This window comes from Heterodontus francisci, chromosome 20 (genome assembly GCF_036365525.1).
Source record: "Heterodontus francisci isolate sHetFra1 chromosome 20, sHetFra1.hap1, whole genome shotgun sequence".
In the NCBI taxonomy this organism is placed as follows: Eukaryota; Metazoa; Chordata; class Chondrichthyes; order Heterodontiformes; family Heterodontidae; genus Heterodontus; species Heterodontus francisci.
The window spans coordinates 15,350,307-15,373,962 of record NC_090390.1 but is presented as its reverse complement, the minus strand read 5'-3'; the positions used below and the strand labels follow the sequence as shown (position 1 = coordinate 15,373,962).

General features: G+C 43.4%; 1 protein-coding gene across 1 annotated transcript in view; it reads right to left on the bottom strand.

Annotated features, from left to right (window-relative positions):
- hells (helicase, lymphoid specific) overlaps positions 1–23,656 on the bottom strand; it is a 70,313-nt gene that overhangs the window by 6,346 nt on the left and 40,311 nt on the right. The window contains exons 14-20 of the mRNA XM_068052407.1: positions 17,053–17,211; positions 16,788–16,927; positions 14,571–14,712; positions 12,031–12,114; positions 5,721–5,840; positions 4,168–4,284; positions 3,272–3,431 (exon numbers count right to left, since the gene is read on the bottom strand). Coding sequence (XP_067908508.1) covers positions 3,272–3,431; positions 4,168–4,284; positions 5,721–5,840; positions 12,031–12,114; positions 14,571–14,712; positions 16,788–16,927; positions 17,053–17,211 — 922 coding nt within the window. The remainder of the gene's footprint in view (positions 1–3,271; positions 3,432–4,167; positions 4,285–5,720; positions 5,841–12,030; positions 12,115–14,570; positions 14,713–16,787; positions 16,928–17,052; positions 17,212–23,656) is intronic.

Sequence of the window (23,656 nt, the reverse complement as noted above, 5' to 3'; positions counted from 1 at the left end):
ATCTTGACCACAAGGGAAAAGGTGCTTAACAATCTGATGGAACTAAATGCAGACAAGTCGCCAGGATCTGATGGCCTGCATCCAAGGGTTTTAAAAGAAGTGGCTACAGAGATAGTGGAGGCATTGGTCATAACATACCAAAACTCACTGGATTCAGTAGGGTACCAGAGGATTGGAAAACCGCTAATGTGTCGCTCCTATTCAAGAAAGGAGGGAGACAGAAAACAGGAAACTATAGACCAGTTAGCTTAACATCTGTCATTGGGAAAATGCTAGAGTCCATTATTAAGGAACAAATAGCAGGACATTTAGAAAAACAAAATGCAATCAGAGTCAACATGGTTTTATGAAGGGGAAATCATATTTGACAAATTTGTTAGCGTCCTTTGAGGATTATAACAAGCAGACTGGATCAAGGGGAACCAGTAGATATTGTGTATTTGGATTTTCAGAAGGCTTTCGATAAGGTGCCAGAACTTTTTTTTTTTAAATTCATTCATGGGATGTGAGCGTCGCTGGCTAGGCCAGCATTTATTGCCCATCCTTAATTGCCCTTGAGAAGGTGGTGGTGAGCTGCCTACTTGAACTGCTGCAGTCCATGGGAAGTAGGTACACCCACAGTGCTGTTAGGAAGGGAATTCCAGGATTTTGACCCAGCGACAGTGAAGGAACGACAATAAAGTTCCAAGCCAGGATGGTGTGACTTGGAGGGGAACTTGCAGGTGGTGGTGTTCCCATAAAAGGTTATTGCACAAAATAAGAGCTCAGGTATTGGGGGTAACGTGCTGGCATGGATTGAGGATTGGGTAACACACAGAAGGCAGAGAGACGGGATTAATGGGTCTTTTTCAGGTTGGAAAGCTGTAACTAGTGGGGTGCCACAAGGATCGGTCCTAGGGCCTCAACTATTTACTATCTATATTAATGACTTGGAGGAAGGCATAGAGCGTAGTGTATCCAAATGTGCGGACGATACAAAAATAGGTGGGAAGGCATGTTGTGCTGACGACACACAGAATCTGCAAAGGGATATAGATAGGTTAAGTGAGTGGAAAAAACTTGGCAGATGGAGTTCAATGTGGGAAAGTGTGAGGTCATCCACTTTGGTAAGAAGAAGACAGACTACAAAATACTGCAGTACTGAGGGATCTGGGTGTTCTTGTACATGAAACACAAAGTTAGCATGCAGGTGCAGCAAGTAATTAGGAAGGCAAATGGAATTTTGGCCTTTATTGCTAGGAGGTTAGAGTTTAAAAATAGGGAAGTCCTGTTCCAACTGTACAGGGTGTTGGTGAGGCCACACCTGGAGTACTGCGTACACTTTTGGTCCCCGTATTTAAGGAGGGATATACTAGCATTGGAGGCAGTTCAGAAAAGGTTCACTCAGCTGATTCCTGGGAAGAAGTTGTCTTATCAAGAACGGCTGAACAGGTTAGGCCTTTATTCATTGGAGTTTAGAAGAACGAGAGTTGATCTTCTCGAAACATATAAGATTCTAAGGGGACTCAATAGGGTAGATGTTGAGAATATGTTTCCGCTAGTGGGGGAATCCCGAATTAGGGGACGTAGTTACAGAATAAGGGGTCACACATTTAAAACTGAGATGCAAAGGAATTTCCTCTCTGAGGGTGGTGAATCTCTGGAATTCTCTAACTCAGAGTTGTGGCGGCTGGGTTACTAAATGTAATTAAGGAGGAGGTACATAGATTTTTGAAATCTGAGGGAATAGAGGGTTATGCGGAACAGGGCCGAAAATAGAGTTGAGGCCTGGGACAGATCAGCCATGATCTTATTGAATGGCGGGGCAGGCTTGAGGGGCTGAATGGCCTACTCCTGCTCCTATTTCTTATGTTCTTACCATAAAATGTCTCCACTGGTACTTGAACTCAGAAGCCACAGGATGGCCAATGTGATAAGTGGAAAATGTCATACTGGTGCATTAAAGAGTTCTTTGAAGGTTGATTTACAGGCACATCCCTGGATGGACAGTAAAGTTTTTTTTTTCTGATTTTATGATCAGGGCGAGGGATGGTGGGGAAATAGGAACTCCTAGCATTTCAGATACCAAGGGCAGAATTTTGTTCTGCCCTTGGAGGTGGGGAGGGGGCAAACAAAATGGCAGGGGGCACTGTCCCAGATGTTGCCCCGGCTCCCTGCCAGTTTGTCCGGGACAGGAAGCCAGAGGACGACGGTCCTGCTATCAGAGACCCTAGATGACAAATAGATAGCCAGTTAAGGGTCTCTTCCTGCCTCCACCTCAATTTTGTGGAAGGCGGAAGGGCCCACTGCCACGGGGAGATGACGCCAGGTAGAGCTTGGCGGCCTCCTAGTGGGGTCTGGGGGGGGGGGGGGTGGGACATCCCTCATTTGGGGGAAATCCAGGACCCCTCAGCAGCGATCGCCACCACCTGCACCCTGTCGTCAGGGCCTGCCTTAATTACCCAGTGACCCCGGCCCCACTCACCTGCGTCGGGGTCTTCTCCAGTCTTCGGAGCTGCTGGACCTCCAACAGTACCAGCAGTCGCCACTACTCGCAGTGCTGCCAGCCTTCTGATTGGCCGGCAGCTCTGGAGGCAGGAACTTGTCCCTCAAAAGGGACCGTTGGCAGTTAATTGGCTGCCCGCCATTAAATGGCTTTGGAGGTCTGAGACAGGGTCACCTCCATACCCTCACCTTCTGTCCCGCTTCCAAAACCCTCATTGCCAGAATAAAATGCAACCTCCACAGTCAGTGTCAAAAGTCAGGCACAGTACAGCCAGATTCAGAGTCTGCCCTGCCCCAACATGCTTCAGCTCCAAGAGCAGTCTCTACTGCACCAGTGATACATTTTCTTCATTCCCATACTATTCTTCCTGAGGGCCCTGACAGAGATGGCCAATTGGTGCCAAATTAGGGACAGTTTTAGGACAGATCAATTCCCACTGGAAGCTGGATTCAGACTACCAAAACTCATTTTACATTTGTGCCTTGCAGACAGAGGACACTTTTATTCAATCAGTCTCGCCTGCATTTCAGCCAAGATACCGTTCCACCAAGTTCCCCTGTGAAGCTCTCCTTACTCTACACCAACCCATGCTACACCTGGCATGCAGTCAGTCAATAACGCAGACAATGGGCGCCCAAAACTGAAAGTATCTTGTGCCCCAAAAAATAAAAACAAGTGTTGCATTGCAACAGTAAATCACATTCATTGAGAACAGAGGAAAGGTGAGTTGTCAGATGAAGTTCTCACTACCCTCCGACCAAGAAAATGTTGTATTCAAACACTAACTTTTATGAATAACCATCTTTTCGAGTCGCCTTTTGGCTGCAGCTTTCTCCACAATCTTCTCATCAATGGTATTGGCAGTTACCAGGCGGTACACAACAACTGGTTTGGTCTGACCAATCCGATGACACCGATCCTGAGCCTGAAGATCCGCCTGAGGATTCTGAAAAGTAACGTGAAGATGAGGGATCTCAAGCATGCATACAATGACCTGCAAAATTGACTGCTGCTGCTGTTTTTGCACAGCTCTACAGGCCCCACAGTCCTCAGGTGCTTCAACAAGTGGCCATTTTTCACATCAAACCACACCAGGCAGTCACTAGACTACTGGAGGTTACCCGCATAATATGATTTTTGGACTTTAAATCCAGTACTCAGATCAAAGAAAATACACCCACCCCCACCAAACCTCATCTCAAAAGGCTGCATCTGTGTTTAAACACCTCCCCCTCTTCATCAAAAAATTATTAAAGGCATTTTCCTGTAAATTCAACTGCTCAGATGGTGTGTAACTCAGTTCCCCATTCCAAATACATTGCAATAGCAGTGCAGAATACAAATGGATACAAACCAAAATAATGGTAGGAAACTCAATTAGAATCTCAAATTGCTCTCAGCAGAGACCTGCATCCATCAATACTTCACTCTTGCATTAAAAGCTCAATGTACTCTCTTCGCAATGCACATCACAGTGAACTGCCACAGAATATGCAGCGTGAATAGCACAGCAGTGTAACACCTCATATCCCAAATGACAGTACAAGCTGCACTTTACTGATCAGCTACAGCAGGTTCTATACAGTGCACAAGCAAGATACTCAAATAGGTCACAGGATCAACAACAAACTCAGCTGACCGCTTCAAAGCCCCAAAAAAGACTGTCTGGAAACGGTACTTACCCAGTCACTGTCGTATATAATGACAGTGTCTGCTGCAGTCAGGTTAATGCCCAAACCTCCAGCTCGAGTGCTCAATAAAAAGATGAAGACTTCAGGATCATTGTTGAAATTGTTTATCTGGAAAAAGAACCAGAGACACAGAGATTATAAACATAACCTTCTAAATGAGAAGCATTGTGCTCCAAATCATTGCCCACCCAAAACTCATGCTGGTAATGTTTCAAGTCATCTCGAAACTGCACCCAATATCAGGACATAAGCAGGAACATGGAAAGATAATTCAGAACCTTCTCACTATGTTTCCAGCACTTCGACAAATTGTGTTTTATTTTGGGATGGAGAAAACACTGGTAAAGCAACATTGGGAAGGGTGCAGGGGGTTGTCAGGTTCAAAGGCCAGACTGAAAGGAGTGGTTATGGGGGGGGGGGGGGGAATTTTAAAAAAAGAGACAAGTTCAGCAGCCAAACTGATTAGGGATGGCTGGCTCAGAAACCTGACTGAGAAAGGGTGCAGGCTGCTTTCCCAAAAGGCCTGTGAGCCAACTGGATTCTTATGGCAATCCAGCAGCTTTTGTGTCATTTCTTTTCATGATGTCAACTAAAAATTTTGATTGATCAAATGAAGATCCACACTTTATCAGATGGGATTTGAACTTGGCCTTTGGGGTGCTCATGAAGACCAGGTTCCATAAATTTGCTCTCCTGCTCCGCCCAAAAGGTAAATAAAGCCAAATGCCAAAATATTCATCTAATCCCAGATCATACATCCCTGCCAAATTATTTTCCTTTCAATGGCATTTCCATACTCAGAGCAGCTCAAGCTACAACCACCACTGCACAGCTCTTACTGTACTGATTCTTGCACCCTCAGTTACGTTCAATTGTGTTTATCTGCACTAGTTCCTGTAATCATTGGTCCCATTCGACCATCTCTACCTATCTGTATTTATCTCTAAACCTCACTTCCATTCGACCATCTCCCTTGTTTTTAATCCCTCAGTCCCATTTCCAAATCAGTACACTATTTTTACAATTGAAGTATTGGTTGATAGATTAGCTGTTTTATCAATACGACCCTTCTATCTATCCAGTACTCTGGGGAATATTCAACATATTTTTGTCAAGTCTTGATTGATGTACCCTCTAAATTTTTTTTTTCAATGCTCAGCTGATTTGATTAAATGCATGGGCCCCTTAAATGTTTTTGCGCAACCACATACACATGGTAACAAAGTCTGTGCGTTGCCTGCACAGGAACTTTCGGTTTGCTGCGTGGCTGTACAGCTTCGAAGGAACATTAGTCCTGATCACGTTCTGTACTGCCTACAAATGTAGGAAGCTGAAAATCTCAAAGCAAAGAATTTTGCATGAAAAGTCTAATCTCTTTGGTAGCATTTACTGCTGCCCAATGTTAAAAGCAGTTTTTTGATGTGCACCCTTTCACCGGCTTTTCTGTTGGTCTAAAGCAGAAATTCAAGATATAAAATGGCTTTAAGCTTAAAGCCAGACAGAAGAGTAGAGACCACAGCTGCAGTCTCTGAGGGGAAACGTACATTTTCCTCACGCATAATGTAAGACATGGAACCATCCAGTCGGCTGTATTTGTAGTCCCTCAGGTAGCAATAGTCCATCAGGATATCCAGCATCGATGTCATTTGAGAAAATAGCAGCACCTGTTAAAAACAAAATCAATCAGTCATCAGTCAGAGTACAGCAGACTGCCAAACTGAAGAGGTGCCGGAGAGTTAGCTTAGAGTGTATAGTCCTTTTGTACAATACCGGGGCAGTTAAGCTTTTTTAAAAAAGGCAGTGGCATCTTGCAGCAGTAGGGATAAAGGATAGAGGAAAGTGGGCATGGGTGTTTGTGGACAGACAAGGTCCAACAAGCTATTCTAGGTCAAATGGTATTTGCAACAAATAGACAAATGGATTGGAGTCTGCTGGAATGTGTTGACACTGGAGACTCTTGCTTGATGTCTTTACTTTTGTATGTAAGTGACAGCTTTCTTTTGGTTTTGAAAGATTCACATTTGATTTGCCAGGTTTCTGTTGAGCTTCAAATGTGATCAGAATAATTCTGGGCAACCTTGCGGCATACTTTCAATTTTTGAGGCAATCTGACATGCGGGGGGTGGGGTGGTCAAGACTCTAGGTCAGACCATCCCTACGTGTAAATCGTATTACAGACATTAAAGATCTAGATCCAGTATTACTGAGAGTTAGCAAAAGCTTACATCATTTTTAATACTGAAGAGGTGCAGATGACGTCCTGGAAGGTACTGTGGGTATGCCAAGCTTTTGTCTTCATCTGACACCATGTTTAAATAAACAAACACTCATTAATTTGCAGGTACCAACAGATCTTGCTGTTGAGATTTGGGATTTATCCAGCACTTCAATCTGCAACTTCACAAGCAGAATGGAACAAACCAAAGAAGAAAGAAGCACAGAACAGGACAAAGGTCTCTAGGCTTCTAGGACACAAGAAATAGGAGTAGACGACCACATGGCCCATCGAGCCTGCTCCGCCATTCAATATGATCATGACTGATCCTGGGCTTCAATTCCACTTTCCTGCCTGCTACCCATATCCTTCGATTCCCTGCGAGACCAAAAATCTATCTACCTATCCCAGCGTTCATTCAAAGATGGAGCATCCACAACCCCCTGGGTTAGAGAATTCCAAAGATTCACAACACTTTCAGTGAAGTAATTTCTCCTCATCTCACTCCTGAATAATTGGCCCCTTATCCTGAGACTGTGTCCCCGTGTTTTAGATTCCCTGACCAGTGGGAACAATCTCTCAGCTTCTAGCCTACCAAATGCTTTCAGAATCTTGTATGTCTCAATTAGATCACTTCTCATTCTTCTAAACTTCAAAGAATATAGACCCAATTTATTCAGCCTCTCATCATTGGACAACCCCTTCATCCCAAGGACCAGTCAAAGCTCTTGAACTGCATATTGAATGCTCCCGATTTACTGCTTATGTTATTTTTTTAATGAACCTGCCCTGTAAGTTATAGTAAGATACAGATCACAATCTGAAAGAACAAAGAACAGTACAGCACAGGAACAGGCCATTCGGCCCTCCAAGCCTGCACCGATCTTGATGCCTGTCTAAACTAAAACCTTCTGAACTTCCAGAGTCCGTATCCCTTTATTCCCATCCTATTCATGTATTTGTCAAGATGTCTCTTAAACGTCGCTATCGTACCCGCTTCCAGCACCTTCACCGGCAACAAGTTCCAGGCACTCACCACCCTCTGTGTAAAGAACTTGCCTCGCACATCCCCTCTAAACTTTGCCCCTCTCACCTTAAACCTATGTCCCCTAGTAACTGACTTTTCCACCCTAGGAAAAAGTTTGACTATCACTCTGTCCATGCCACTCATAACTTTGTAAACCTCTATCATGTCGCCCCTCCAACTCCGTCGTTCCAGTGAAAACAATCATGCCGTATGCCTTCTTGACTACCTTATCCACCTGCATTGCCACTTTCAGTGATCTGTGGACCTGTACGCCCAGATCTCTCTGCCTGTCAATACTCCTAAGGGTTCTGCCATTTACTGTATACCTCCCACCTGTATTAGATCTTCCAAAATGCATTACCTCACATTTGTCCGGATTAAACTCCATCTGCCATTTCTCCGCCCAAGTCTCCAACCGATCTATATCCTGCTGTATCCTCTGACAATCTTCATCACTCTCCGCAACTCCACCAACCTTTGTGTCGTCCACAAACTTACTAATCAGACCAGCTACATTTTACTCCAAATCATTTATACATACTACAAACAGCAAAGGTCCCAGCACTGATCCCTGCGGAACACCACTAGTCACATCCCTCCATTCAGAAAAGCACCCTTCCACTGCTACCCTCTGTCTTCTATGACAGAGCCAGTTCTGTATCCATCTTGCCAGCTCACCTCTGATCCAGTGTGACTTCACCTTTTGTACCAGTCTGCCATGAGGGACCTTGTCAAAGGCTTTACTGAAGTCCATGTAGACAACATCCACTGCCCTTCCTTCATCAATCATCTTCGTCATTTCCTCAAAAAACTCGATCAAGTTAGTGAGACACGACCGCCTCTTCACAAAACCATGCTGCCTCTCGCTAATAAGTCCATGTGTTTCCAAATGGGAGTAAATCCTGTCCCAAAGAGTCTCTCCAATAATTTCCCTACCACTGACATAAGGCTCACCAGCCTGTAATTTCTTAGATTATCCTTGCCACCCTTCTTAAACAAAGGAACAACATTGGCTATTCTCCAGTCCTCTGGGACCTCACCTGTAGCCAATGAGGATACAAAGATTTCTGTCAAGGCCCCAGCAATTTCCTCCCTTGCCTCCCTCCGTATTCTGGGGTAGATCCCATCAGGCCCTAACTTCTTAAATTTCTAAATTTACTCCTGCAGCTCTCTTCAATTACATAAGATAAGAAATAGGAGCAGACCATACAGCCCCCATTCCACCATTCAATACCATCATGGCTGATCTTGGGTTTCAAATCCACTTTCCCACCTCATCCCCATATCCCTTGATTCACAGAGACCAAAAATCTGTCTATCGCAGCCTTGAATATACTCAACAAAGAAGCATCCATAACCCTCTGGGATAGACGATTCCAAAGATTCACAAACCTCACTCAAGAATTTTCTCCTCATTTCAGTCCCTTATCCGGAGACTGCGTCCCTGTGTTCTAGATTCCCCGGCCAGGAAAACAACCTGTGTCTACCCTGTCAAGCCCCTTCAGGATCTTGTATTTTTCAATGAGATCACCTCTCATTCTTCTAAACTTCAGAGAGCATAGGCAAAATTTACTCAGCCTCTCATTATAGGACAACCTCTTATCCCAGGAACCAATCTAGTGAACCTTCGCTGTACCGCCTCCAATGCAAGTATACCCGTCCTTAAACATGGAGACCAAAACTGCACATGGTAGGTGCGATCACAAGTTCTATACAATTCCAAGTTTACGGTTTCTCCACACTACTTCTAACTGCTCCTTTCACCATTAATGCAAGTCGAGATATGTTTTTACATATCTCCCAGAAGACACCACTCCTGATGGGCGCAGTTCATAACTTGAGACATGGAGTTATGTCTGCCAGCAAAGCCCAGCTCTGGCTGAATTTGAAATTGAGATGATTTTGCCAGCCATGACCAGTCCCCTACCTCAGCCTGATCTCCCCAGCCAACATAATGGATGAATTGGAGAGGGCCCTTGGTTCTAAATCCATTCAGAATGGAACAAATTGTGGGTAGAAGCTGTGTGTTAACACAGTCATATGTATTTACCCAATAGGGATGTCCTGGAACTAGTGTGTGGCACAAAATGCAAAAGAACATTTAATGATGCCTAAAGAAAATTTTTAAATAAACAAGCTAAGGCTTTACCAGGATATGTCTCTATTCACGGAGCTTGTATGTAACCCAAGGACCAAGTGAAAGAAGCTTATTCCAGGAAAACAATACAATTTAAATCCAAGCCCTTGGCAAAAGTAGGCTTCTTCAGGCAAGAGTCACTGGACTGATTTACACCAGGTCACATTCCAATTAACATCCAGCCACATCCCACCAGTGCCTGGGAATAAACTTGCACCTTTGAGGTTGGTAAGTTTTGGTTAAATGTTGTGTGGCAGTACCACCATGCTAAATGGGATAGATTTCGAACAGATCTAGCAACGCAAAACTGGGCATCCATGTGGCGCTGTGGGCCATCAGCAGCAGCACTGTATTCAACCACAATCTGTAACCTCATGGCCCAGCATATCCCACTATACCATTACCATCAAGCTGGGGGATCAACCCTGGTTCAACAATTAGTGCAGGAGGGCACATCAGCAGTAGCACCATAGCTAAAAATGAGGTGCCAACATGAAGCTACAACACAGGACTACTTGCATGCCAAACAGCGTAAGCTGTATATGATAGAGAGAGAGAAGCGATCCCATAACCAACGGATCAGATCTAAGCTCTGCAGTCGTGAATGGTGGTGGACAATTAAACAACTAACTGGTTCCACAAATATCCCCATCCTTAATGATGGGGGAGCCCAGCACTTCAGAGCAAAAGGCTGAAGCACTTGCAACAATCTTTAGTCAGAAGTGTCGAGTGGATGATCCATGTCGGCCTCAAGTCCCCAGCATCACAGATGCCAGTCTTCAGCCAATTCGATTCACTCCAGGTGATATCAAGGCACTGGATACTACAAAGGCTATGGGCCCTGACAACATTCTGGGAATAGTACTGAAGTCCTGTGCTCCAGAACTTGCCACACCTCTAGCCAAGCTGTTCCAGTACAGCTACAACACTGGCATTTACTCAGCAATGTAGAAAGTTGCCCAGATGTGTCCTGTACACAAAAAGCAGGACAAACCCAACCCGACCAATTTGCAACCCATCAGTCATCAGTAAAGCGACGGAAAGTGTCATTGACAGTGCTATCAAGCGGTACTTGCTTAGCAATAACCTGCTCAGTTACACTCAGTTTGGGTCCCGCCAGGGCCACTCAGCTCCTGACCTCATTACAGTCTTAGTACAAACATGGACAAAAGAGCTGAACTCAAGAGGTGAGGTGAGAGTGACTGCCCTTGACATCAAGGCAGCGTTTGACGGAGTATGGCATCAAGGAGCCCTAGCAAAACTGGAGTCAATGGGAATCAGGGGAAAACTCTCCACTGGTTGGAGTCGTACCTAGCACAAAGGAAGATAGTTGTGATTGTTGGAGGTCAATCATCTCAGCTCCAGGACATCACTGCAGGGATTCCTCAGGGTAGTGTCCTAGGCCCAACCATCTTCAACTGTTTCAATCACCTTCCTTCAATCATAAGGTCAGAAGTGGGGATGTTCAACACCATTTGGGACTCCTCAGATACTGAAGCAGTCCATGTAGAAATGCAGCAAGCCCTGGACAATATCCAGGTTCTGGCTGATAAGTGGCAAGTAACATTCACGCCACACAAGTGTCAGACAATGACTATCTCAAACAAGAGAGAATCTAACCATCTCCCCTTAACATTCAATGGCATTTTGACCGTTGAATCCCCCACTATCAACATCCTGGGGGGTTACCATTGACCAGAATCTGAACTGGAGTAGCCATATAAATACCATGGCTACAAGAGGTGGTGAGAGTCTAGGAATTCTGTGGTGAGTAACTCACCTCCAGTCTTCCTAAAGTCTGTCCACCATCTACAAGGCACAAGTCAGGAGTGTGACGGAATACCCACCACTTGCCTGGATGGGTGCAGCTTCAACAACACTCAAGAAGTTCAACACCATCCAGAACAAAGCAGCTCGTTTGATTGTTTGTGGGCGGGGTGCCATTCACTCCCTCCACCACTGATGCACAGTGGCAGCAGTGTGTACCATCTACAAGATGCATTGCAGCAATGTACCAAGGCTCCTTAGAACCTTCCAAACCCATGACCTCCATCACCTAGAAAGAGGAGGGCAGCAGATGCATGGGATCACCACCTGCAAATTCCCCTCCAAACCACACACCTTCCTGACTTGGAACTATATCATCTTTCCTTCACTGTTGCTGGGTCAAAATCCTGGAACTCCCTTCCTAACAGAACTGCGGGTGTACCCCTATCTCACATGGACTGCAGCAGCTCAAGGCGGCAGCTCATCACCACCTTCTCAAGGGTAATTAGGGATGGGCAATAGTGATGGCCACATCCCATGAACAAATTTTAAAAAAGTGTAGTCACTACTGGTCTCAAAAAAGCAATTTGGTTGCTGGCTTTTCCTATTTGTCTTTATTTGAGTGAATCAGAATTGTTCAAAGAATGAGCAATTTGAGCTGAACAGAAAAACCTGATCCTATGCATAAGAGAGACATAAATAGGTCACCTTGTGCCCTCTTCTGCTGAGTTCTGGCAGCATTCGGTCCAAAATGAGAAACTTTCCGGAGCTTTTCACCAACTCTTCATCTATCTGCAGAAAACAGTTTGAAAATGTACATCAATGCCAAGTACCTAAAGTATGCAGGAGTTGAAACCCACAACTTTAGAGATTTAGGGAATCAAATACAATATTTTAAAAAGTGGAAAGAGAAGTTTATGAAATTAAAAATAATTGGATCATTAACAGGTTTATGAAATACAAAAGCAGAAGTAATGCTTTTACATATACAGATCATTGGATAGGCCACAATTAAAATAGCATGTCCAGTTTCAGAGCTCTTACTGTAGAAAGGATTTTAAAGCCATGGCGAACGTTGAGTCAGATAATACCCAGAAAGAAAGAGTACAGACTAGAGAAAGGGGGCTATCTTTAACCAATAGAGAGGTCAAGAGAAGATTTCAGAGATGTTTAAGATTTTGAAGGGTACAGATAAAAGGGGAAACTATATCCAGCCAGTGAGTCAATAACCAGATGACATAAAATTTAAGATCATTGCAAAAGACGAACGGGAGAGGTTAGAAGATAACAGAGAGGGGAATATGCAGCAAGACCTGGGTGTTCTCGTACACCAGTCGCTGAAGGTAAGCATGCAGGTCCAACAGGCGGCAAAACAGGCAAATGCTTTGTTGGCCTTCATAGCAAGAGGATTCGAGTACAGGAGCAGGGAGGTCTTGCTGCAATTAGACAGGGCCTTGGTGAGGCCACATCTGGAATATCGTGTGCAGATTTGGTCTCCTTATCTGAGGAAAGATATTCTTGCTATAGAGCGAGTGCGGCGACGGTTTACCAGACTGATTCCTGGGATAGCGGGACTGACGCATGAGGAGTGATTGAGTCGGTTAGGATTATGTTTGCTGGAGGATCTCATAGAAACCTATAAAATTTTTAACAGGACTTGACAGGGTAGATGCAGGAAGGATGTTCCTGATGGTGGGGGAGTCCAGAACCAGGGGTCATAGTCTAAGGATACAGGGTAAACCTTTCACTACTGAGATGAGGAGAAATTTCTTCACCCAGAGAGTGGTGAGCCTGTGGCATTCACTACCACAAAAAGCAGTTGAGGCCAAAACATTGTATGTTTTCAAGGAGTTAGATATAGCTTTTGGGTCTAAAGGGATCAAAGGGTATGGGGCGAAAGCAGGAACAGGTTACTGAGTTGGATGATCAGCCATGATCATAATGAATGGCAGAGCAAGCTCAAAAGGGCCAAATGGCCTAGTCCCGCTCCTATTTTTTAATGTTTCTAGGACAGGATTGCCTTAGAAAAAACAATGGGAGGTGGCAGAGGGGGGCTGCGGGGGTGGGGGTAATAGGTAAATACTTTACTAAGTAAGGGTCTGGGTAAAAGGGCAAGGGAATGGGAGAGAGAAAAAAAGTTCCATTTTACAGCTGAATATTTTTTCAACAGGGAGATCACAAATGCAATGATAGAAGTAAACGAATACTTAAATCATTAAAATCAATTCTTAACCAATTTCCCTAAAATTCAGGATTTGAGTGGCCATTGGAAAAAACAATTTCCTTCCAAATTAGATGGGAAAAAGTCCCCATATTTTCTGTTCTTACCAAAACTGATAACAGAGACACAGCACATCACACCTGTGAGGCGAGGCTGCATATCATGCACTGTGCTGATCCTGGGTGTGATGTATACATATATCTGCATAGAAAAAATGAATTTGAATTTCTTTCTGCATGCATGAAACTCTTTATACTACAGGATCTGTTGGTCTTCCTTTCCTAGCAGGGTATGTTAGCAAGGATAGCAGTGTACCAAGTCACAACATCAATAGTCCCCTGAAGATGAATTTCATCAATCAAGGGCTGACTCAGGTCAGACACCAAAGCAAGCTCACAACTGTCTTTTGGGCAGAATCTCCAACAATTTTTATTATCCCACTACTGCAGTTGCAGGAACCACCACAATAAACATAGGTTCATCACTTTTATTCTTCAATTTTACTTAATTTTAAGAAAGATGAATGAGGGGGTTAAAAGTCTGAAAATGAGCCCCATAAAACATGTTATTTATGAACTGTGAATTTATGAATTTAAAAATAATGCTCCCTTGCCTATTTTCTTCCATTTCAGTGATGTTGGAAATGAAAACTGATTCACTGAAATTACAAGGGCTTGTTGGGCACCTGCTGATTTTCCACAACGGAAATAAAACTCAACTACAGAGACCCTAGGTTTAATTCCCAAGCAGAGCTGAATTAGTTGATCTCAGGTTGGACATTAATATGGGTACACTTGACCCGAGGGCCCTCGAGCTAGGGAGGGAAAAGCAATGTGGGATCTTGCTCTTGTTGGTAATTGCACATGGCGATGGGGAAACTTGGCCGCTATCCCGCAACAGTCAAATAGCCTGAACCATATATGTTAGCACAGATCATCCCCTTCAGCAGAGGGGAGTTTGGGTTTAAAGTGGATACAAAATGACATGAGTCAACTGAGGATGTGAAGGGAATCACATGGTTTTTTACCTTAAATTCCTGGGTCTTAGGGTCCAGTGGGTACTCAATTAAGTAAGGGTGGTTACAACACTTCCTGAGCAACATCAACACATTCTGTAACTTCAGGTGGATTTCCTTATCTTGTGGGATATACACATCCAACACAGGCATGCTGAAAAAAAATGAGAGACTGCAAATTACTTTCACAACAACCAACTAGGAGAACTTTTTGCTATGTCAGCCCTGGTTCAATGGTAGCAGTCACTACTTCAAGCCCCACACCATAGACTTCAGCACACCAATCCAGGCTACCACCCTGATGCAGTACTGAGGGAATACTACACAGTTGCAGGTGCCATCCTTCAAATGAAATGTCAAGTCTCGGGGGTTGGGGAAAGTAACAGATCTCATGCACAATTTCAAGAGCAGGAGAGTTCCCTGTTGATCGATATTTATCCAACACCAAAAACAACTCTTCTGGTCATTTATTTCAGCAGTTTGTGGGAGCTTGCTGTGTGCAAATTAGCTGCTGCATTTCCCTTCATTGTAACAGGGACTACACCTAATGAACTTCATTGGCTCTGAAGCCAAGGCCATGAAAGCCATTAGAGAAAAATGGCTGCTTAATGCTCAAAACCAATACAGCAATCCTTGTAGTTCAGTTTCAAAAGTTCTGAGTGGAAGGGAGGTAATGGTATCTCTAAGGTGACTGCAAAGCAATGTGCCACTGGCATACAATTTTTTTTTAAAGTTATGTAACACATGCTGTTGCACACCACACAGAGTATGTTACACACCTGCACGTAACATGATGCAAAAATTATCTAGTGGTTCAGAGAAGATTCCGCAAATAGTTGACATTAAATGTTTCTCTCTCTACAGATGCTGCCAGACCTGAGTGTTACCAGCATCCATCTCATTAATGAAATAGCTGATCCTAGCTGGGCAGGAGAAGGGAGGAGAGCCAGCAGGTGTTCTCCCCTCCTGGTCACCATCCAGTGAGTGAACCAGTTGATGAAACTGCTAACAATCACGGTTAAGTTATGGGTGTAGAGAATTCTACCCTTCCCCCCACCACATACAGAATAGACTCCTGTTAACACAATGCAAGTATTTCAACTAGCTTATGTTTAAACAGCTGAAGAAACATCCAAAATTTTTAAAACACTGAAGGTCATTAGGAAATGTCAAAATATCAATGTCAATGCATGAAAACACACTGCTCCATCTGAATTGGAGGGGACAGAGCAAGGCAGTTGGGGGTGGGGGGCATAGCTGGGTAGGGAGAAAGAGACTTTCTACCAGCCAGTAGTCCAGTTTCTTTACCTGCCGCTCCTGAAGGCACTGAGCCATGTTTAAGTGGGAGTTGGAAGCTCTCCAAATTCCCATCCAAGTTGTTGCTGCCTACACTGAGCATCAGTAGGGTAACCTGGCCATGGGCACATCACTCAAGTTTGCTCCTGTTTTTTTTTCAAAGAGCCGCACATGCATTTGCCAGCAGAGGTCACGAGAGTGACCAGGAGCCAGGGCCTTTGCTAAATCCCCACCCTCAATACAATCTCTGCCATGGTCAAGATTAACTAAGACAGGTCAAATATCCTACTGTGTGATTTATAGAGCTTCGCACCACACTCGGCAGTGTCTGTAGCCACTCACGTGTGGGAAGCTGCCCTGCCCATTCTAAACTCTAGACCTTTGATCAAATGCCAAAATAACTGAAGATCACAGAAATGATAGCGAAAAATAGAATTTGTATTTATATTGTGCCTCATTACTTCATGAAATTTATAAAACACTTCACAATTAAATAAATCATGAAGTCAAATTCAACAGCCAAGTTGTGCACAGGAAGATCCCACAATCAAAAAAAAAATGGTAACCAGATAATCATTTTTCTGGTGGTAGTCATTGAAGGAGGAATACTGACCAAGACACTGGGAGTGTTTCTGGTTCCTTTTCAAATAGTGCCAACAGAGCCAGACCACATCTACCCAAACCACAAGGAGTTTAACGTCTCATCCAAAAGGATAGTGTCTGACAGTGCAGCACTCCTTTAGGACTGTAGCAAAGTGTCAGCGTCACTAGATTATGTGAAGTCCTAGAATGGGGATTGAACCCATGACCTTTTTATTCAGAAGAGAGAATGCAAACAATTAAGTCATGAAGTCAAGTCACAACTGTCAAGTGGGTAATGTTCAGTTTAATGTGATTTGGCCCATCAGGACAACCCACATCCCAGTCACCAACCTCTGCTCATGCGCATTCTGCTGCATCACAGCAATAATCTTCTCCAAATCATCATCATCATTCTCTGTATAATTCACCAGCTTCCTGCTTCGACGTTTCGGTCGACCAGAAGGGGTCAGCTGTGGTTTCTCCTCCACGGACTGTTTAAGGGTTGGGAGGGGAGATTAAACAAGTGCAGCAAACTCAAAACCTTGGCCTCAGAATACAACAGAGAAAAAGACCAACTAAATGAAATGCCTCATCTCAGTTTGAAATGCAACCTTACCTCCTGTCCCAGCAGTGTTGTGATTGTCTTGTTAACTATGGCAGTGTAGAAGGACTCCTGTTTCTTGCTCAGAGGTGCATAAACCACCATCTCCCGTTTTGGAGGAATATCCAGAGTGACATCAGATTTCAATCTCCTTAGCAGGAACGGAGTGAGGATCTGCAACACCGACAATACCCCATCCAGAATTCAATAACCATCACTGCATAGACTAGGTGCTGCTGGACAGCAGCTTGTAAAGAGTTCACCACTTATGAAGATTCCACAGATGTTAGGTGAACTTCTCTGTTCATCAAGGCAATAGCTAGCTTCAATCAAACACTCATGGGTCAGTTACCCATGGGTCAGGGCTGAAAAGACTATAGGCAAATCTCCAAGGGCATTGCTCACTGCAAGTCACAGACAGGAACATTATAACATGTAAAATAGAACACATTATTTTATTTTTTTATAGTTTATTTTATTTAGAGATACAGCACTGAAACAGGCCCTTCGGCCCACCGAGTCTGTGCCGACCATCAACCACCCATTTATACTAATCCTACACTAATCCCATATTCCTACCACATCCCCACCTGTGCCTCTATTCCCCTACCACTTACCTATACTAGGGGCAATTTATAATGGCCAATTTACCTATCAACCTGCAAGTCTTTTGGTGGTGGGAGGAAACCAGAGTACCCGGCGAAAACCCAGGCAGACACAGGGAGAACTTGCAAACTCCACACAGGCAGCACCCAGAATTGAACCCGGGTCACTGGTGCTGTGAGGCTGCGGTGCTAACCACTGCGCCACCCAAATTACTGAACTGTAGCGTTTGTCAATTTAACACTGGGTGAGTTCACATACAAGTGACGATAGAGACTGTAGACACTGAGGTTCCAGTACAGAGTGTTCCTGCTTTTAAAATAACTTTTATACTCCCTTTTCATACTTCCCAGTGAATATTAATTTTCAGTAATCATTTTTAAAACGTCAATTTAATTTCACTTTTGCATTTTGACAACTTGTCCTGGACTCTGAATAACTTGTATTTACATAGATCTTTATTATAACAAAACATTTCAAGATACTTCAGAATTGAGAATGGAGCCAAGGAAAAAGGTTCCGGGGAGGGCTAAAACCAGAGAGATGAAAATTGAGTCAGTAAAGGACATTAGGAGTTAGAGTCTGTGTAAAAAGATTATGCAGGAGTACTTGTGAACAAACCTGATTAAAGGCAAAAATTGTGAAGGAAGCATCTGCGCTTTTGACACCTTAAGATTCAAGTCAAAAACCCTCTTCACTGGTTTTCCAAACTATTCAGTAAAGAAACTCTTAACTTGTCTTGAGCTCTGCTGCCCACATTTTGTCCCACACTAAGTTTTCCTCATCTGTCAACTGCTGTCTTCTGGCTCAGTCTCCTGATGTGAAGCTCCAGAAGTCTAGGAAGGCATGATGAAAGAGTTTAGAACCAGTGTTCTGCAGAATGGGCCAAGGCAGCTGTGAAAGGCTTGTAAGCCAGTGAGAAATGCTGGGAGGAGAGGGTACACAGGAGCACAAAATTGCAGGGTGCAGGTGGACACATAACAGAGGAGATTATAGAGGGATGAAGGGAGGCAGGAGAGATTTGCAAATGAGGACAAGACTTCTGGAACTTCATATCAGGAGAAAAGGGAGCCAGAAGACAGAGCAGGTAACAGATGAAGAAAACTTAGTGTGGGACAAAATGTGGGCAGCAGAGTTCAAGACAAGTTAAGAGTTTCTTTACTGAGTAGTTTGGAAGTCCAACGAAAAGGGTTTTTGACTTGAATCTGCCTGCAACAGTAGTAGACTCGCCAACTTTAAGGGCATTTAAGTGGTCATTGGATAGACATATGGATGAAAATGGAATAGTGTAGGTCAGATGGTTTCACAGGTCGGCGCAACATCGAGGGCTGAAGGGCCTGTACTGCGCTGTAATGTTCTATGTTCTAGTTAAAGAGGGTGCTTGCAGCAGAAGATTTATCTGTATTCTTTGTGTGGGGTAACAGATGCGCCAGCTTCAGCTGAAAGACATTCAAATACTTGGGTGTGATTTCACTGCATTTGCCAACTCTATGCCAATACTAAGCACTCTGACAGTTGCCCTGCATTGGGAATGAGCTAACAGAGGGATGACGTTTTGTCAGTAAGAGGCAGATTAGGAGCGAGGAACTGGGCTCAGGAGTGTAACACAGCCAGAAGGGGGGTGCAGAGAACCAGACTGCTAGTATCAAAAATCTTGGATAAAAAATGAATTTGCTTGCACAGTGAGGCTGCTGGAATCTAGTCTGGTTGGTGGGAGAACCAATGTGGGATTGACAAATTGTGCCAGAGAGGAGGAGCTGGGAGAACCTAGAATCAAGTGTCAGACTCAGCCAATTGCAAAGAAGTTGTTTGTCTACATTAAAATGAACTTGGAGATAATTTCATTGAACTGTATTCCTTTTACTCCCACTTCGTGGATCCAATTCTGCAAGTATGTCCGATTTTCGATGAAAACTGTAAATAATTGGCCTTTATTATATTTAATATTTAATGAACTTTTTTAAAAAAGACCAAAGCTCACTGCAATAAGTCAGTTAGGCGTGGCCCACAATGGATGTAGGTGGGTGGTATTTAGCAGTAGTAGTTGGGAGTGAGGGCAATTTTGGAGTTGGCAGCAGCCTTGGGAATTGAATCTTTGGTCCCATTGTTCTGGGGTGTACCAATACTGTGAAGGGACAGCTCGGCTTTGTTCACAGTAGTGTGATCTGTAAGAATTGAGGGAGGCTCCTAATGTCTGGAAACTAAGGGAAGGCAGACTGTAAATTAGTATCTAATCCATTTCTGGTGATTCAGGATCTATAACCAGTCACGCTGAGCCACAAATTCAAATCCTAGGCTCCCTCAGGGCTCAAACATAAATGCAATTCTAACAGGAATTCAGCAATTTTACATTAAAATAACTGCTGCAATTTCATTTTTTTTTAAAACTTGTTAAAAACTGAACCAAATTGCCCAGAATACTTGATATTTGTTCCCTTAGTCTGCTGACGCTATTTTAACTAGTGGCCATAACTTTCACCTGTTTATAGCCAAACTAACGAGAAACAAACCAAAAAATTTCAAAACATATTCTGAACAATGCGATTGGTTCAGTTTCTTTTTTTTTAATGTTTATTTTGGTCTTAAGTTACTGATTTCTGCTTGGTTCACTCTTTGATTTATATATTTTGGTTGCATTTCTTAGCTATCAAGTTGTGACTTGCTGAATATGAAAGCAGTTTAAAAAAAACGTTGCGAAGTCTGGCACAGGAAGTGAGATATAACTAACAGGAAATGCACACTACTGTATGGTTTTTTAAAATAATAGAACAAACAGACTCCCTGTGATTACTCAATTGAAAACATGCTGTTTCATAAAACGTGCATCAAGCCATGTAGTGCATAACAAATTAAGTGTAATGATTTTATTCAGTGACTGAGCGAGTCACACTTGCATTTCTATTACCGGAATTATCTTTGAAAGCTGTAAATCAGTGCCCGTGACTATTACATGCTCACCTCTACTCAATTTTTACCTGGTACCTTTTGTAAAACATAGGATAAACCACAAGATGAACCATGCTGGAGGTAAGTTTCTGGTATTTAGCATTATTGGGAGGGTTCATCACGTGGTCTCACAGACTGTGTGGGAACCGGGGAGTTTAGTCCTGGTGTGCGTGTTGCGGGTGCAGGAAGGAGTGTTTGTGGAGTTTAGCAGCACAGAAAGGGGAACCTTGAAATGTAGCAGCATTGCACTATGATTTAATAGCCCTGCAATAGGGTTGCTGACAGTTGGCAGTAATGATGGGCTGGCCCTATGATTAAGAGATATGGAATGGGGGTGGGGGGTGGGGGGAGGAACCCAACCCCCAACTGCGATCTGGTCGTACCCCAAGAAGGGATCCTGAGGTTTGGCAATACCAGGGAGGGAAACCTGTGATTTAGTAGAGCTGAGGTAAAATGCGGGTTTGAAAGCACTAGAGGCTTGAAGTCGCAGAGCACTGAAGGGGAGTGGGGGTGGGCGGAGGAGGGGGAAAAGAATGTACAAAGGAATAGAAGTGCTATTTCCAAGACAGCAAAGCAAGTGTTTTATGATTAGCTCCAAAATAGTAAATAAGATGACCTCCATATATAAACACCACCTAGTGCATACATTGCTTCTTGTGTAAAAAAAATTATAATATTTTCAAGAATTGATGTTGTATGGTTAAGGCCAATTAGGGACCAAAAGAGAGATCTACACGTGAATGTAGAGGGCATGGTCGAGATACTAAGTGAGCACTTTACATCTGTCATTTTACCACGGAAGATGTTGCTGCCAAAGCCAGTGAAAGAGGGGGTAGTTGAGAATCTGGATGGGTTAAAAATTGACAAAGAGGAGGTACCAGAAAGGCTGGCTGTACTTAAAGTTTGATAAATCACCAGGATTAGATGAGATATATGCAAGGATACTGATGGAAGTCAGAATGGAATTTGCAGTGGTACTGGTCATAATCTTCCAATCCTTAGATACAAGGGTAGTACCCGAGGACTAGAGAATTGCAAATATTACAGTCTTGTTCAAAAAAGTGTACAAGGATAAACCCAGCAACTACAGGCCAGCTAGTTTAACCTCAGTGGTGGGAAACGGTGATCAGAGACAAAATTAAAATCACTTTGACAAGTGTAGATTAATTAAGGTGAGCCAGCAGATTTGTTGAATGTAAATGGTGTTCAACTAGCATGATTTGAGTTTTGCGATGCAGTATCAGAGAGGGGTAATGAGGGTAATGCTGTTGATGTGATCTATATGGACTTCGAAAAGGCTTTTGATAAAAGTATCACCTAATAGACTTGCCAGCAAAGTTGAAGCTCATGGAATAAAAACAGGCAGTGGCAGCACGAATACAAAGTAGACTGAGTAATAGGAAACAAGTGTAGTGACGAACTGTTATTATTCAGACTGGAGGAAAGTATACAGTGGGGTTCCCCAGGGGTGGGTACTAGGACACCTATTTTTCTTGGTATATATTAATGACCTAGACCTGGGTGCACAGGGCACAATTTCAAAATTTGTAGACGACACAAAACTTGGAAGTATTGTGAACTGTGTGAGGATAGTTAAAGATAGACAGGCTGGTGGAATGGGCGGCAAGCGACAGATGAAATTGAACGTGCAAGTGTGTGATGATGTTACGTCCTACCAAAATGTAAGGAAAGACAGCATAAAATAAAGGGTGTAATTCTAAGGGGGTGCAGGAACAGAGAGACCTAGGGGATATAAGTGTACAAATCATTGAAGATGGCAGGGCAGTTTGGAAAGGTAGTTTAAAAGGCATGCATTAACCTGGGTTTTATAAACAGAAGCAGAGAATTTAAAAACAAGGAAGTTATGATCATGGAATCATAGACTGGTTACAACACAGGAGACTGCCATTTGGTCCGTTGTGTCTGTACATCTCTCTGCAAGAGCAATTCAGCTAGTCCCACTGCCCAGCAAACTTTCTTCAGGCAATTATCCAACTCCCTTTTGAAAGCCACGATTGAATCTGCCTCCACCACACTCTCAGGCAATGCATTCCAAATCCTAACCACTTGTTGCATAAAAAAAGTTTTCTCTCGTGTCACTTTTTGGATAATTTTTGCCCAAATGCTTTTCACGGGCATTGTGCATCCCTTCCCCCATTTCTACACCCACATGGAAACAGCATGAATAGAATATAGAATGATTATAGCTCAGAACATGATTATTCAGTCCATCAGGCCCATAGATTGTCTGCAAGAGCTTCTTAGCTAGCCCTACTTTTTTTTTAAATGCAGTGAGTGGTTAGGAGCTGGAATGCACTACCTTAAAAAGGCAGTAGAGGCAGATTCAATTATGGCTTTCAAAAGGGAATCAGATAAGTACCTAAAGAGTGAAAGTTTCCAGGACCATGGGAAAAGGGCCAGGGAGTAGGACTAGCCAAGTAGCTCTTGCAGACAACTTCTGTGGGTCTGATGGACCAAATGGTCGCGTTCTGTGCTGTAACCATTCTATGATTCTATTCATGCTGTTTCCATGTGGGTGCATGCCACCAGTAAAAAGTATTTGGGTAAAAATTACCCAAGACACTGAAGCAGGTGTATAAACATATCTTATTTTAAGAATGGTTGCTGGAATTCCAAGTCCAAACAAGCAAGCACAGGTTTCCTAATCATCCCTCTCACATCTAATCTGTTACTGAAGTAACAGTTCAGGTGTGCAAATAGCTGACTTTTCCACTAAGAAATAGCAATTAGAATTTATAAATTCTGAATATAAAGAATGCAGAGTGTTCAGATCATCTGTGCAACTTACTTTGTCTGTGAACCCCTCTCTCTCTCTACTGGAAATGAAGTACTTGTAAGATTAAGGCATGAAAAGTTTTTGGCCAATACTGTTCTAATTCATGGTTCCAGATTACTTCTGGCTAATTTGAAATAAACAGAACTTAGAAATGCTGCTGCAGCACACCCGACCAACAAAAGTGAGAGACTCATATGAACATATGAATTAGGACCAGGAATAGGAGTAGGCCACTCAGCCCCTTGAGTCTGCTCCGCCATTCAACAAGATCAT